Genomic DNA, 16,277 nt, shown 5'->3' on the forward strand with positions numbered 1-16,277 from the left:
CGTATTTCACTTAAACAGTAGAGAGGTTTAGCATATTAATGCGAAAACTTTAAGTGACATCATGACGTCACAACGACATGACAGTGCGATGCCTGGAAGGAAAGTGGTCAAAACATTACATGCAGTGGGGATTGAGTTTGCTTTGAAGACAAATTTTGCGTTATAGGCGTTATTTCAACCCACAACCCTTGAGTCCCTAGCGAAACGTGCTACAGAATAGTCCAAGCAAAGCACGGTTTGGGGACAAGCGGTCGTCTAATAAGTATGTCATGTGGTCGGCTGATAGAGTGATGGGGGGGGGGGGGGGTGATGATGATGTGGTGTTTAGGCTGATGAGGATAACCTGGCGTCCTCTGTGTCGCGCATTATACTCGAAGAATAGCATTTGAAGCTCGCTACACAGGTATTGAGAACTTTTGAGCGGAAACCGGGTTTTCGGATTTTAATATAAGTGCACTCTGCTACGGTGAGCTCGTCGCCTCAGTATTCGTTCCTCGGTAGTACTACGTAGAGCTCAGCAAAGTAGAAAGTTGGGCTAGTTGGTAAAAACTGCGCACCCGTCTTGTTCTCTCTGTATTTTCGTGTTTCATTCTAGTCCGTTCTGTTCTCTGTGTTTTCGTGTTTTATGCGCGACGTTTTTAGATGGCTCTACGTTGAGCTACGTACCGCCGCTCGGTCTTGGTAGTTGTACTACGCATGCTCAGTGGCGCCCGCCTGCTTTCTAATGCCGCGTTGAGCTAAAAAAAAAAGAAAAAAAAAGACGGTCTTATGCAACTTACATGTAACATCAGCCGCTGCCTCCGAAGAACGCCTGCCACAATTCAGGGCTGGTGGTGCGAAAAGTTTCCGTTCACCCGATAGCATATACATCTTTCTTGTTCGGTCGAAAAGCTGTCGCCGTCACCGTAACCCAGAATTGAGAAAAGGAGTACCCAGGTTCGAACCCGACTGCGGCGGCCACGTTTCGATGGAGGCGAAACGCAAAGGCGTCAGTGTGCTTCGCGATGTCAGTTGATTTCGCATAAAAATTGTCAACCGCTCTTTGTGCAGCGCTCAGTGTGACGTCATGCCACTTCGCTTCCCATTTGGCATCCATCTGCTATGTCGTCTCCTACAGAGATCCCAAGAGACGACATATGTACCTCCAATTTTGTGCCGTTCATTGTTAGCCCCCGCCGGAGTGGCGCAGTGGCTAGTGCGCTCGACTACTGTGCCCAAGAACGCGGGATCGAATCCCGGCTTCGGCGGGCGCTTTTCAATGGAGGCGAAAAGTAAGGCGCCCGTGAGCTGTGCGATGTCAGCGCACGTTACAGAACCCTAAGTGGTCGAAATTTCCGGAGTCCTCCGCTACGGCGTCTCATAGCCTGAGTCGCTTTGGGACGTTAAACCTCACAAACCAAGTTCGTTGTTAGTGCAGGTGTTCACCGAGAAATTGGGGCATATACTGCACCCCCCCCCCCCCCCCCCCCCCCATCTCCTTGTGAGAACAAAAAGCAACTAAAGCTTTTGTTTGCTAAACTTTGCTCCAGTCTCTCAATGCCGAAAATGTGCGGTTTGAAAAGGAGGTGATAAAGGCGCTGTCGCGTCTACTTTTAAGCTTAAGCGTCCCGCTAATTCATATTGGTATGGCAGGTACACAAATGGAACTGTGGGCGCCAGTTGTAGTTTAAGTCGTGGAAAATTATGCTTTTTGACAGTTGTGATTGTTGCAAGAGGAGGAGGAAGAAGCAACTTTAATTAGCGCACTATTAAGCGTCCAGAATGTCCTGGGCCAGGGTCACCAAGGCCAACTGGTCTTTCATCTGGTCAGAGGCCTACCAAGCCCAACACGTTGGGGGAGGAGGCTGTGGAAATCGAGGTGACTGAATTGCAGCAGGGCAGGAAAACGTGCAGTGTTCTAAGTTTGCATAGTGTTCAGAACAATTCGGGCATGCAAGAGGATGTCTGACGCGGTATAGAAACGGTAAGGAGTGTAGGTGTATGAGTCGAAGAATGCGTATTTGCTTGGTAGTACAAGATAGTGCATTAAGAGCAACATGTGGAATGATTGCTGGCACGTGAACATCGTTAAACAGTAACATGGATTGCTCATTTGTTTGTTCATAGTTTGCCAGTGAAGATGCTTGGTAAAACTATCACTACGGATCTCTGCAGTCTGTCTGAACCTTCCTCCATGCTCTTGTTTGTTCCGTACTTATATTTAGTTATCTGTTATTTCTGATACTCAAAACGGTTGATGAAATCATCTCTGGTCCTCGGCTGGCGTATGCATTCTTCGTTACATGAAAAGTTGCGCTTTAAATTTCTATTAAATGCTGCCTAAGATAGCTGTGTGGGATGGCTTGGGTATAACAGTGTAAAGGAGGCTATGGTATAACGCTCGTAGTATTAGGTGACGTTTGTGCTAATCACTGCTTTCATTGTGATAGGCGTATTTCGGTCGTTATTTCGGTGCATCAGGTCATTAACAAAAAAGAAAGTGTCCACGGTGCTCCGTATGCTTTACAAGTCGCTTCTGACGCACCAGATTGTTACGTTTACAACTGACCCATTAGCGTTGTTTTACTGTTCTGAGGTTTTATTATTCGCTGGCCATGCTGCTGAACCGTCCGGCGATGTGCATGCCGTCTACATGCTGATCTCTTGGTAAATGTTTTGCTTAGATTCCCCGTCTTCCATCGCTCAACACAGGCACTTCGTGCATGGTAGTAGTGGGTGCGCTTCCGGGTCGCGGAAAGGGGGGGGGGGGGGGGGGGCATGCACTGACGCTCCTCACCCATTCATCACGTGTGTCCCTCTCTGGGCCGTCCGCCGCGCTCGTTCGCTCTCGCTGGCCGCCCTGCACCATTTAAAAGAGCAGTCTCTCGAGCGCTGCCTGACAAAAGCGGGCGCATCGGGCGAAGCAGGTGGAATGAGCTCTTTTATTTTTCAGCGGGTGGCTCAGTGTAAATAAGGCTGCTAACAACCGAGGAAAGACTTAATTGTTGAGCCGGTGGGGGCAGCGTGATGGATGAGCAGGCGCGCTGCCGTGGGTGCCGGCACGCGCCTCTCCTCCGGTGCGGGGGCGGCCCCACCCCTCCCAGCGCTGCGCTTGACCGCCACTGCGTCCGCAGGGGCCGGGCGCGCAGACTATCTGTTCGGTAGCTGTGAAGAACGGTGACTTTAAACCTTCTCTGGCGAACGCTCGCCTTCGGGCCCAGAGCGTGCGCACGCGTGGCTATTTTCATAGAGCCGCGCGGTGGTTTCCTTTGTTTCGAGCGTTGCAGTCGTGCTGCGCTGTCTCCGTTCGGGAGGAGCGCTTGTCCGAGTATTCGACCGCACGGCTCGTTGGCCGAGCGTCTCGTTCTACTTTGGCCGCCGAATTTCCTCCCGAAGCCGTTCGGGGCTGCGCGCGGCGTCGACGGCCGTTGTTCCTGCCGCCTTTGTTTTTCCCATCGCGTGACGCGACGTGCCGCTCGTAGGCCGACCGGTCTTGTACGTCGGGGATCGGTTTTCGCGTGTCCGCTCGCCGCGTCGTGACGCTGGCGTCACTTTCCTGGAGGGCAGCGCTTTGTTGCGCGCACGTCTCGCCGTTTCGGGGGATGCGCGGCGGTTCACGGGCGCGCGCCGCCGGCTTCGCGCGGGAGCGTCCTGACGTCGCCCAGTGTGACACTTTTGGCAGCTGTCTCCGGCGTGACTAGCCTTCGTGCGCCTGACCGCTCGCTCTCTTCCTTGACCAGCTGTGCGCGGCCCTTCGCGACTCTGTTTTTCGCAGGAGAAGCTCGCTTACTTGTGCTGCTGCTGCTCCTGCTTGTCCGCGGCGCTGTTCTGCCGGGCCCGAGCTCGGCGCGCTGGGGAGGAAGAAAGCGGTGGCGGTAGATATGGGCCGACGCAGCCTGCTCCGTTTTCCACGCGCTGTCCGGGGCCGCGAATCAAATATCGAAGGCAGTTCGATCGACGCGCGATTGCGCTTTTCAGCGCGACCTGACCGCTTACTCGGCTCGGAGGTCGCTGCTCTTTTAGTTTTCTCTCTTTTGTGGCCTTTTGCCTCGTCGAGTACAAGTCGTCGAAAATTTCCTCGTTGCGCCCCGAAGGAAGGGACCAAGATGACATTGACAAGAGTTTCATGGGCCGATGCTGCTGCTATTGCTTCCCCCTTCTCTCTCTCTCTCTCTCTCTCTCTCTCTCTCTCTCTCTTTTTACATTTTGGGCTTGTAGTACAGCATCGGAAATACTGTCGCTTTGTGTACAAAGTCACTCCTGTCGTGTCTCAATTCGTGTCGCGCCTCCTGCCGACATGTGTGCAGGATGGTTGGAGTTGTAGGTTTCCGCTTTCGCGTTGACATGTCATTGATGGGTTCATTTCACATCTTCGCGCCGCGAACGGACCTGCTCTTTCCTGCGCCTCAAAATTCTGCGTGGAAACTGGCGTCTGTTGCAACTGGGGGTGACCTCGCCGCCGGTGGACAACAGCCGATGAAACGTGTGCAGCTCGGGGTTTGTTTTCCGCCGAGCGCCAGGTTTTGTCTGAGCGCCGCGATGAGTATATGGGCCGGGTGGGGAAGTCGTTCGGACAAAGGAGAAAGGCAGTGGCTGGGAGGTGCGGGGGTCGGGATGGGCGTGGAGCGGCGTAACGACTGGAAGATAAAGCCCTCGCTTGGCTATTAATCAAACTGCCACTCGATATCAAGTGGCTGGCTGGCACCCTCGAGTGGCGGGAGGGGCCGAGTGCAATGAATCCCCTCGCTGGGCCCGGACCGCTGGTCGGCAAGGCCGAGGAGCGCAGCTCTCTCGACCGGGCGCATGTGTGCGTAGCTGCCCCCAGGGACTCTCGCCGTTACCCGGCGTCGTCGCGCCACTGTCCTCGGTGGCAGTGAGGCGGCTTCCACGGTGCAGCGCGTGAAGGGGCTTTTTTGCACTGCCCGAGAAGTGTTCACTAAATCGCGGGTTCGTTCGCGGCCTTTGTTAGTAGTCGGTCCCGCATTTGTGCGCGTGTGGTTGCTTTTTCAAAAGGCCGTTGCCTTAAGTCTGCGAGGATGTCACACGAAAGTAAAAGAGCGCCACAGTGATTGTAATCATTAGCTTTCGGATAAACACGATTTCTCGAAAGTAAAAGAAGGCAGCAATTGAACAATAGACCACTCTGCGATGCCTGAGCCCCGTGACACTGTATGGCCACGCTCTCTGTGCAAGGCGCCATCTGCCGTCGCTGCGCGATTGGCAGAATCACGCGTTATGGTGTGCCGGCAAAGGGCGGTACACCATCTTCCTACCTCTGAGTGACAAGAAAAAATTTGAACTGCTCAAAATACTGTACGTGTTATCTGCCAAAATCGCTGTAACCTTGGAAAATGTTAAGAGGACAACTTCTTGTACCTTCAGGTATACCTTTAACCCTCATAGGTCGCATATTAGTGACCTTGAGGCAAGGGCGGTCGAATAAATTTTGCCGGTTCTTGCTCTTACGGTCACGTTTGCAGCCATCGCTAGGCAGTTAGAGGGAGGTTGCGTCACAAACAGCCTCGTTAAGAAAAGACGAATACCTGCTCAGAATCAGCTGCCAACGCCGTCACCGTAGCCGCAAGGTGATCATCTCGTTCACGAACAGATCTCAAGAAGTCAGAATTACTTTGAATCTCCACTTTAGGTTCTCGGCAAAAGCGACGGTAAATGGCCTTTTTCTGCGATTTCTCTGCTGTGTTTGTGTACTACGCTGTCCCTGGAATATATAAAGTGATTACTTACAGTTATCGTCTTTCGTGTAAGTTTTTGTTTTTGTGCGTTTCTCATAAAAAGCAGGGAAAAAATCCGAACCTGTGGTGTCTTACAGTATTGCTACGCCTTGCGCATAACTGCTCGAGGTAAATTTTTCTTGAAGTTATCTACCCGATCGTGACATCTAAAGTTATCAAGGATTTCACACCGTGCCTCCTGACGTCGTTGACCTTCGCAGTCTTCGGCTGTTCCCCGCACAGCACGGTAAAGACGTCACACGTAACTGTCAAACCATTTTTTTTTTAGTTACTCTACTTTTGCTTGTTTGTATGGTTTTCGCGTGGCATGGAAATTGCAGAGTCTGCAGAGTCCTGGCGATTGCATAACTGTGTTTTACGAGCTTGAGAAATATTTACAGGGCTCATTTGTTGATCGTTGCTCTCAGTGGCTGAAAGTAATATATAACGGCATGTCGTATTTTTTTTCTCTAAAAAAAAAAAAAAAAAAAAAAAAAAAAAAAAAAAAAAAAAAACACTTTCTAAGCAACATATTTGCACGTTCCTTTGCGCCGCCGGGGTAGCGCAGTGGTTACGGAGCTCGACTACTGTTCCCAAGGGCGCGGGATCGAATGCCGGCCTCGGCGGCCGCTTTTCGATGGAGGCGAAAAGCACGGCGCCCGTGTACTGTGCGATGTCAGTGCACGTTAAAAAACCCCAGGTGGTCGAAATTTCCGGAGTCCTCCACTACGGCGTCTCTCATAGCCTGAGTCGCTTTGGGACGTTAAACCTGACAAACCAAACCAAACCAAACGTTCCTTTTCCCATGAGTCATATTACGGCTTGCATTTATGCGTGTCAGCGTGTTTGTGCACCGTGTCCTTTACATCACGTTCGAAGTAAACGCACCGTGGCGTTCATTTCGAACGTGAAGGAGTGAATGAAGAAAAGGGGACCATTGTTCCCTTTGGGTGTATATCTTCTGGGCCTGTGTAATGTAACATTTTTTTTTTCGCATTCTGGCTTGATTTGGTTTTGTTGCATGTGGATACCGCACCAAAGCGACTCCTCATGCCATGAGGTTACGTTGTAGTGGATGGCTCCGGGTAATTTCGATTGCTTGGGACGCTTTGGCGTGCACTTAATCTTCGTTGCATCGTTATACATCTGACATGCCTCACGGTTTAATAGTTACTGAGATAGCGAATGCGTGACGGTGCTGCTTCTATTGTGAACGACGAAAAAGGAATCGAATGGGGATACAATTATGTTATCCTAGTCCAGACTTTGTCTGGTGGCTGCAGACGTGTTACTTGGTGTGTATTTGCCGACAGAATTTCGTTTAGTACCCACTTCTGCTGATGTCCTCACATAAACCAACACACAAATTGTGATTACATCCGAGCAAGTAATGATTTGTGTCGTCCCTGGGATTTTCATTTATTATCATTTATTTGTTATTATTTATGAGCCCGCTTTCGTAAGTCTCTAGCTGTATGTGTGTGTTTGTGTGTGTGTGTGTGTGTGTGTGTGTGTGTGTGTGTGTATATATATATATATATATATATATATATATATATATATATATATATATATATATATATATATATATATATATATATATATATATATATTAATAAAGTGATCTGCGTTCATTGCTGCCATCTATTATCCATTCAGTTCATATAGTACACTTCAGGCGAACACAATTTTATACGGATCTCAGCCGCGGATGCCGCTTTTCGATGGAGGCGAAAAGCAAGGCGTCCTTGTGCTGCGCAATGTCAGTGCACGTTAAAGAACCCCAGGTGGTCTAAATTTCCAGAGCCCTCCACTACGGTGTCTCTCATAGCCTGAGTCGATTTGGGACGTTAAACCTTATAAACCAAACCACAACCTCATACGGGCACGTGGAGAGATCTAGGTGCGACCGGCATTTTTTTTTTTTTTTAATCGGGTGGGGTATTTCTTATGTCAACTGCCTTACTATGTTAGCGTGGTGAAACGTTGAAATCATTGGTTCATGTGATAATTGCGGGCATTAGCGATTTTAGTAGTCCCGAAACAACCATTGTTCACCTGAAAAATGCTATACCGTATACGTGGTAGGTACGAAGTTTGACAAAGTCTAGCCGCGAAATACTTGGTTGTGTTACCTTTTTGCGTCATGAGGATTTAATTCGTCTTTTCTTTCTCTCTGTCCTTTCCCCTTTTTCATTTTTTCATGTGCTGTCCATCTGTGCGCCTCCCCAAGGACTTCACATCGGTACGTCCCAAGCCTTTTGTTGTTTTGCTGCTCCATCTGTGTGTGCTATATGATGCAGCGATTTTCGATCTTCATCTTGCTTATTAGGTGATATCTTGTCATTGCGTAACATTTGCGTATCCACGTTCTTTCTCTTTTTCATGGGGATTGTTTTCTGCTCCGTCATCATACCCAGGGCGTGAGTATACTGGCTGTCTCATTTTTTATGGCTCGAAATGGTAAACTATTCGTTTTCGTATCCATCTGAGCGATGTTTCGTTAACGCCTGGTGATAGCCAAGTTTCGGTGGCAATGGCGTCCTTGTTGCTAGGCAGCGCTTGGCGCGCTAGAGAAAAGTAGTGCCGAAGATAGAGAAATACCCAACCGTGGAAAAATATGGGCCACCGCTTACCATTTATAGGCTCACTTGCAAGGGCTCTTCAGAAGAGTACATCAACTCCGTACTCGAGGAAGAAGCATGACTTAAATATGTCTTAGCTTTTTTAGGTTTGTAGGCTTGAGCAACTAAACTATACACTATTGGCGATCTTCACGAAGTAGACTCTAAGCTGCAGCGGAATAGTTTGTGTGCTCCTTTGCGAGTGTTTCGTCGCCACGCTCATACGTTGTTGCCATAGATTACTTATTTAAACATTGGCGATTTTCACGTCATCGAAGCAACAAAGCGGGTTTCAGGCTATTATGCGGATAGGGGAGTAGCGGTGCGCCATTGCAAATGCGCGGAATGCTGCGATGACATGGCGGAGTGTGTGGCAATGTGTATGTGTGTGTGTAGAGGGGGGGGGGGGCATGGGCTCTGGCGCCCCGCTATTCCCCTATTCACGTAATCAATAGGGTCCCTCTTATGGAGAGTTTATTAGCAGTGTGTACGCCCATTTAAAACGTCAGGTTTTACCGGGGACCGAAGCGCAGTGATGCTGGCCTTAAAACTGCGCAAGCGACTCTTGCAACAAGCTGCAAGCTCAACAAGCTCTGCAACAAGCTCTTGCTGCACCTAAAACGGGCGCCTACCGTATTTGTACCGCTGACTCGTTTATTGATACTTTTTGTCGCGTGCTGCTCTCACCAAGCGCTTCCGCATATTTTGTTGAGCTCCCACCTCTCGCTTATCGGTTGTTCTCTTGTAGCAGCTCAACCGCTCGTTTCGCAAACCTATACAGCAGAAAGCGCCCCGTAACCTGCAGCGCGCCCGCGAAAGCGACCGCGCGCTGGTCAGACACACAAAACATTCTGCACGAATGTCGTACTTTATTCAAACATCACGCTCGACAGTGCACGTACAAAAATGAGGTGTTTGTGCATATGTGTCGTTGCGAAAGCGACTGCACTTGGTGCGTTCACAACGAACAGGCTAGAACTCGCGAAGCTGCAGCGCATCCGCATTTTCACTGTAATCGTGTTAACAAATCCACTAAAAGAAGCATACAAAGAAAAACTCACTTAACGAACGCACAATAAACACACTTGAAAGTTCCGTCGTAGCAACGGTCACTGCCTAAGGTAGCTAACGGTTTCGTTATCGGTTGTAATGGTTTCGCTAACGGTATTAGATGAAGTGGGGATAATACATGTGGTAAACTGTAGAAGAACGCGCGCAATTCTTAGTAGCCGGTACGGGTCACAGCTTCTTTACACAACACAAGGGCATCAAGTTGCTTGCTTTCCCCTCTCACTTTCAAAAAGCTAATGGTCCGCGGTGCCTGCGCGAGCCGCTACTCGCCGCTCTCTCCGCTGGCGGTTCAAATAGATTGGAGGAGGTGTGTGTCACGAGAACAGGGAATTTTTTCACAACTAATTGCTTTCATGTGCGTGTGGCTCGTTCCGAAATTAACCTGTGAACATAAATTTATTGTGCCCCGTGCTTCTGTAGTTTAGGAGATTATATTTGTATTGCAGTCAGAGCAAGCTGCGTTTTGCCTCTGCCATCCAGAATAACGCGGAAGCGAAACCCGCAACCCTGACGCCCTGGAGGCGGGCGTCGATCGTGTAATTCAGTTCCGATCGCATGGTGGATACTTGCAGACAGAGACTGGCTGTCTCCAGTTTGTCTTCTTTGATATTTTGCACTGACTAACACGAAGCTCTTAGCTAACTTCCTTCAGTGAAACGACTCGATTTAGTTACACAATCGAGGAAACTTGTTACTGATATAGTCGCTACCTTTGACTGGGGTACACATAGTTCATGAAAATCGCCAATAGTCGTGCTATAAGCATCCGTGGAGGTATTAGATTTATGGGTCGCTTTCTCTTGTTTTATTTCATTTTCTTGCTCTGAAGTTTAGTTCATCAGTAATCTTGAAACGTGGTGTACTTTTCAGTAGTACGCCGTGGGTAACAATGCCGCATAACCTCTGCGCTCATTTAAGTTCTGATATTGGCGAAATGCAACCTATGTAACGCGTGCAGCACTACTAGAGAAACCGCTCCTTCGTGGTGGTGCAGTGGTTAGGGCGCTCGACGACTGTGCTCAAGGATGCGGGATCGAATTCCAGCCACGGTGGCCGCTTTTCGGTGGAGGCAAAAAGCGAGGCGCCCATAGGCTGTGCGTTGTCAGTGCGCGTTAAAGAACCCCAAGTGGTCGTAATTTCCGGAGCCCTCCACTACGGCGTCTCTCATAGCCTGAGTAGCTTTGGGACGTTAAACTCCATAAAACCAAAACCAAACTACTGGAGAAACGCAAAAATGCGATAGTGATAAGTTCGGAAAAGGATCAGGGTAAATGGTTTGTGCTTTATAATCAAATACATTTCCTGCGTTGCCTTCCGTTCATACAGCCTGGCACCTCCTTATGCACGCATGAAGCTTTCGGCGATATTGTTGTAACCTTGAAATGGGATGCCTCTTCTCCTTAAGAAAAAATAATAATAATAATAAAGCCGCTTACCTAGTGTCTCTCATCTTTCATAAAAATGAATTCAGTATCCGCCTGTTTGCACGGTGTTGCTTGTCTAAGGGTGAAGGCTTCAAATTGTGGTTTAGCTTTTTTTGTAAGTACGGATGCACAGGAATGAGCTAAATGCTTCGGATTAATAATAAAAAAAAAAAAACAAGGTAAAAATGCGGAGCTCCTTTGCACATTCGCTTTTATTTTTTAGCTTTTCTGTTATAAATCTCGCGAACCTCTTAGGTGCGTAGCTATAGCCATGTATGTCACTTGTGTGCATGTTTGGTGTAACATGCTGCGAGGTTGGCGCGCGAAGAGTCTAGGCAAAATGCAAGAACGTTACTGCTCCCGTGAACGTGTTTCAGGAGAGTATAGGACTACGACCCTCGCGTTTGATATGATGCGGAGTGCCAGAAACTTTTTAAAAACTTGCGACGCTCGTTGCACAGTTCGTCTCCGGATTCTTTTTTTTTTTTCTTTTTTTTTTATTTGTTGTCGTCGTATGTGACAGCGTTTATTTCTCGCGTTCTTTTTTGCGGCCGTTGAAATACTGTAATGTTCCAACTTGTCCGAAAATTGGAAAATCTGTAGTCGGAGTATTAGTATCGCGGCCATCACGGGGGGCAAGGACGTCGGCTGTACGAAGGTGCTACTTTCGTATTCTCCTCACGTTCTTGAACTGCCGCAGGTACGCACCATAGACTGGCGGTGATCCCGAATCTGCTCTTTTATCGTTCACCTCGACGCGATACGTTTCATTCACCTGTCCCATCGCGTCGCTTCCTGCACGCGTCCGCGTGATTTGTCAGCGCGGCCTGCTGCTGCCAACCCTTTAACCATTTGCGTTAGGTGGAGGAAAGGGCCTTTGGCGAGCCTCTCTCAGTGCCATTCGGTAGCAGCGCACTGGTGGGCCAGAGTCTGCGCGCGCGCAAGTTTATCGTCATACGTGCGCATTCTCCGCTTCCCGATGTGCGCTGTCCGTAAACCTCGGCTGCTGCTACCTTCGGTTGATGCGTACCGTGAGTGCGCGCCGCCAGCCGTCGCTGCGGGTTGTCGCCGTCCGCACGCCGTACGGTGCTTCTTTTGATTGCTTGGGCTGTTCGTTGGCGCACGTCTTTTGCTTTCTTTTTCGTGTTGGCTCACGCCGCGCGCCCTCTCCCCACTCTTTCCCTCTGGATCGGACGCTGCAACGACTGCGACCTGGCTCCGTGCTCCCCGCTGTGGAACACCATGCTTCTCGTTTGCGGGATGGCTCGACCCCGGTGGACCTTGCTGGCGCCGCCGCTGCGAGTAGTACGTGAGTATCGAGAGGACATCATTCCTCCTCCTTTCTCCCCGCCGGTGTCTCGCCGCGGTTTCTTATTCTGGCGCAGCGCTCCTGCGAGCGGTTGGCCAATTGAACGAAACCACTCCCCAATTGACACTTCAACAGCGCAGCGTGTTTCGGATTTGTTCGCGGCTCACGCAACGTTTGTCTTCTAAGTAGATCGCATCATTGCCGGTTTAGCTGTCATGCTTACACTATATATTGGTTGTGAAATGGGAAATCGTATTGTTCAGTACAATTGGTGAAGACATATTTTTTGCGGTAACTCACGGAGGTAAACGTTTGGACAAACGTTAATTGTTCAGTCCCCGCCTCCCCCCTCCCCCTAGTTATGTTGTTTTGTTTTGTGCTACCTTGATCGGGACATCAGGCGTCGCATCACGAATACTCGCAGCCTTTATGAACTTCGTAGTAGAAGCGCGCCGGCATTTCTGTCATAAGTGCGAGGAGAATCGGGTCCGGCCTCTGAAGTCGTGTTGTGTCCGAGCGGTTCGCGTTGAGCCGGCGCTGTTCACACTGGCTGATCGCAGTAACTGTTCATACATTGCGTGCCGTGCGCGTATTTCTGCGGCTCCGCGTTTTGTGCAGAATTTGTTGCTATATAAGAGCCGACGTGTCTCTTACACCGCTCTTACACCGCTTCATCTTCATGACATCGCCGTAAGCCCCGTCGTGTCATCGCTGTTCTACGCGTTTAAGCAGCGAACATGTCATCTTTCGATCCTTCGCTCTTTTTCATGGAAGCTGGGTTACCACTTCTTAGTGAAGTAGCTTTTCTTCTGATTCCTCTCTCATAATGTGGTTGGCAGGCGGTTGGTGCTGATTAGTTCAGTTCATCTGCTGCGACTACACTCTCGTAACCTGTAGGGGATGGACAGAGGAATATGTCCACCCTGCGTTCGCAGGTGAAATGGGACCTTGGTATGGTCCACGTTTGATCGGCCTCTGACCAGAGGTACCAAGTGCAAAAAATGAGCTCGAACAAAAAGAAAAATGATCCTAACGAGCAACAGGTGATGAGGTACAGTGTAATATGGCCATTGGCGCGACGATGTTACTCGAAGTGGACGTTAAGCACTAAGCGAGATGAGGTACGATGTGTATGGTGATCGAGCTGCTTGAACAAATAAATGCAAAAAAAAAAAAGCTGCGTTTCAACAAAAATACAAAACAAAATAATTCGAGGAGCAATTAAGTGGAGAAAGCGAAGACAGCTGTACTGGCGACGAGGACTCGTACGGATAAAGCATGCATGGTCCCCTGGTGGTCGAATTTATTCCGGAGCCCTCCTCTACGACACCTCTTCCTCTCTTCTCTTACGGACGGCGCTGTCCAGGTGTCTACGGAAAACGATGGCAGATACTGTAGTTGCTTGCTTGCTCCCTTCAGGGGCAAAGTGGTGTCGAAGCCGGCGGTCAGCGTAGGCCGCAGGATCATCTCTTCGAGACCCCTGCCGGAGTTTTTTTCTGCCTTAGCTGAGTAGGGCGCGTGCAGTCCGTTTCATCTCTGAACGCTGTCTGCATTGGCGTTTCCTTTGCTGCGGGGCATCTTTTGCCGCGTACGGCTTCTTCCCCCTTTCATACCGTCGGGAGCCCGCCTTTCTTGCCGATTTGCCTCCCGAGAACATGGCGGGAAGGAAGGAAGGAAGGAAGGAAGGAAGGAAGAAAGGAAGAAAGGAAGAAAGGAAGAAAGGAAGAAAGGAAGAAAGAAAGAAAGAAAGAAAGACAGAAAGAAAGACAGAAAGAAAGACAGAAAGAAAGACAGAAAGGAAGGAAGGAAGGAAGGAAGGAAGGAAGGAAGGAAGGAAGGAAGAAAGAAAGAAAGAAAGAAAGAAAGAAAGAAAGAAAGAAAGAAAGAAAGAAAGAAAGAAAGAAAGAAAGAAAGAAAGAAAGAAAGAAAGAAAGAAAGAAAGAAAGAAAGAAAGAAAGAAAGAAAGAAAGGAGGGAGGGAGGGGAATAAGTATGTAGATCCCAGAACTGCGGCGCAACGTAGACAAACGCGTATTATGCACCAACTCTCCCCACAACCTGTTATTCTAAGTATATAGCTGGCCGTAGCAACACCGCCCTCCGCGAGATCTGCTTGGGTAGCTTTGTTTTCACCCTGTACTCCCTTTCCGGTGTCTTGGTGGATACGGCTACTCGGATCAAGGACGTGGGATCAAATCCCTGCCACGGCGGCCGCGTATCGATGGAAATGGGCTGCGCGACTTCAGCATACATTGAAAAACACCAGGTGGTCGAAATTATTTCAGAGCTCGTCACTGCGCCGTCTCTCACAGCCAGTTCGCAGCTTTGGTATGTCAAACCTCACGTACCGTAACCACACTACTTTTGTACCTTTCAGATGGCAGTCGTTCATTTTTCAATCCATCCGCGGAAGGTAAAAGTAGTGAACGCTTCGTCTTTCCTCCAATATCCTTCTTCTATTTTGCAACGGGCTGTGTTTGTTGCTTTGAGACTGAGATTCATCTCGGCAGCCCCTTTCGAAAATATGTTGCAACCACGTTGGGAGCGGGTAATTCTTGTTTGATTCTTGCGATTAATGTAGTTTAGTTTTTTGTAATAGGGAGTTGCGTAAAGGTCCACCTCCTACGAGCTACGAGAGAGCAGTCGGGGGATTAATTGACGAACTAATCATTGCCAAACCGCAAACAAATATTCTGTTGTTGGATTATAGTGTTTTGCCGGTACTGCCTAGTCACTGTTGGCCGGGGAGGGGTTGATTAGGCGTAAAACGCAATTCACCTTTGAAGGGTGGATGGAAGCAGTTCGATGAGAAGGATATCTTTATTTGGCACCTCGTTAATATGGCTTGTAAGGGTCCTTATACTTACTGGCACGGGTCCACTTGTCAAATATACGTGCCACCGACGCTTAGAGTGATGGACGACACCGGCCTTGTTTTGCCCGCTGCGTGTCTAACTGATCAGTGCCACCTGGTCTCTCCTCGGGAAGCACGCCGAGTCGCGCACCCTGCCTTCGTTTCCTCGCGTAAGTTGACACAGCTAATGTGCCGTACTGCGCCGTTCGTCCGCATTCCGGGCGGTGTACGTGGGATACCCCGCAGGTGCGAAATAAGGGCCTTTTCCACAAGCACGTTGTCAGTAGCGAAGCTTACCGAAACCAGGATCGATCCCAGGCGAGAGCCTCTGGGGGACATGGGACAAGCCGGAGAAATGGCGTGTCCATCGCGCTGTTTGTTGCAAACACGGCGCCAGTGATACCGCAGGTGGCGGTTTGCCCCTTCCTTATCCGCGGTTTGGCCTCTCCCTGGTTCATTAACCGGAGAAGCCTCCCCTCGCTGATCGCTGGCGCCGTTGTCGAAGCTTCGTTGTCCCCGGTGTGCCGATATCTCGCGGAATGTCCGGCACGCGTCTCGGTGGCATGCGGACGCATAAGTTGCGAGCTCGGCTGGCACTACCAGCGCTGGCCGCCGCCGCGGAGGAGGCGAGCGCTCGCCAGCGGGAGCCCCCGTTCGTGTGGTGGCATTCCTGCTGCTTCCGTGGCTTTCCTCTGCCTTGTCGCTTGCCTGTACGTCATGCGGCCCTGCCGGCATTACCATTTCTGTTTTGGGCGCGGGACAATTTACGAACTGATTGCTTGTCCCTCGGACAGCTTGTTTCCAGTTTTGACAGCTTGTAAGCTACGGCCGTGTGTTTGTTCGCCGGTCACCCGGCTCTCCATCCCTTCGCACGCGCCCGGAGGAGCCTGGCCGCTGCTGGTCCTCCTCGCTCGGTGCGCAGTCTTGACGGCGGTCCGTCCCCTTTTCGCTTCCAGGCACTGTTCACGCGCGTTGTAAAATCTGTCGTCGTAGAAAGTGCCAACGAAGTATGGCAGTGCGTGTCTTGTACTCATCTGCGAAAGTGTGTGCCCTTTTTGTTTTTATTTTTAAACGAGGGCACGTGTTGCGAGTAGGAAACAAAAATACCTGCGGCTTGATTTTCATTTCGGCTTGTGTTGCTCCAGGAGGACTACTAGTTACGCAACATAAGAAAACCGGTATCTGTCGGTAGGCTCGGAGACTCTCCAGAATCACAACCCACCAGCCACCTCTGCACCTCACCCACTTAGCAGCGAGGAGATCCACCGCTCGCACCCCACCATCA

General features: G+C 49.9%; 1 protein-coding gene across 1 annotated transcript in view; it reads left to right on the top strand.

Moving 5' to 3' along the window:
• LOC146205364 (uncharacterized) overlaps positions 1-11,554 on the top strand; it is a 59,488-nt gene extending 47,934 nt beyond the window's left edge. The window contains exons 7-8 of the mRNA XM_084607040.1: positions 7,945-7,956; positions 11,531-11,554. Coding sequence (XP_084463166.1) covers positions 7,945-7,956; positions 11,531-11,554 — 36 coding nt within the window. The remainder of the gene's footprint in view (positions 1-7,944; positions 7,957-11,530) is intronic.
• The last annotated feature ends 4,723 nt before the right edge of the window (positions 11,555-16,277 follow it).

This window comes from Amblyomma maculatum, chromosome 1, assembly GCF_055883805.1.
Source record: "Amblyomma maculatum isolate TAMU_Amacu chromosome 1, ASM5588380v1, whole genome shotgun sequence".
NCBI classification, from domain to species: Eukaryota; Metazoa; Arthropoda; class Arachnida; order Ixodida; family Ixodidae; genus Amblyomma; species Amblyomma maculatum.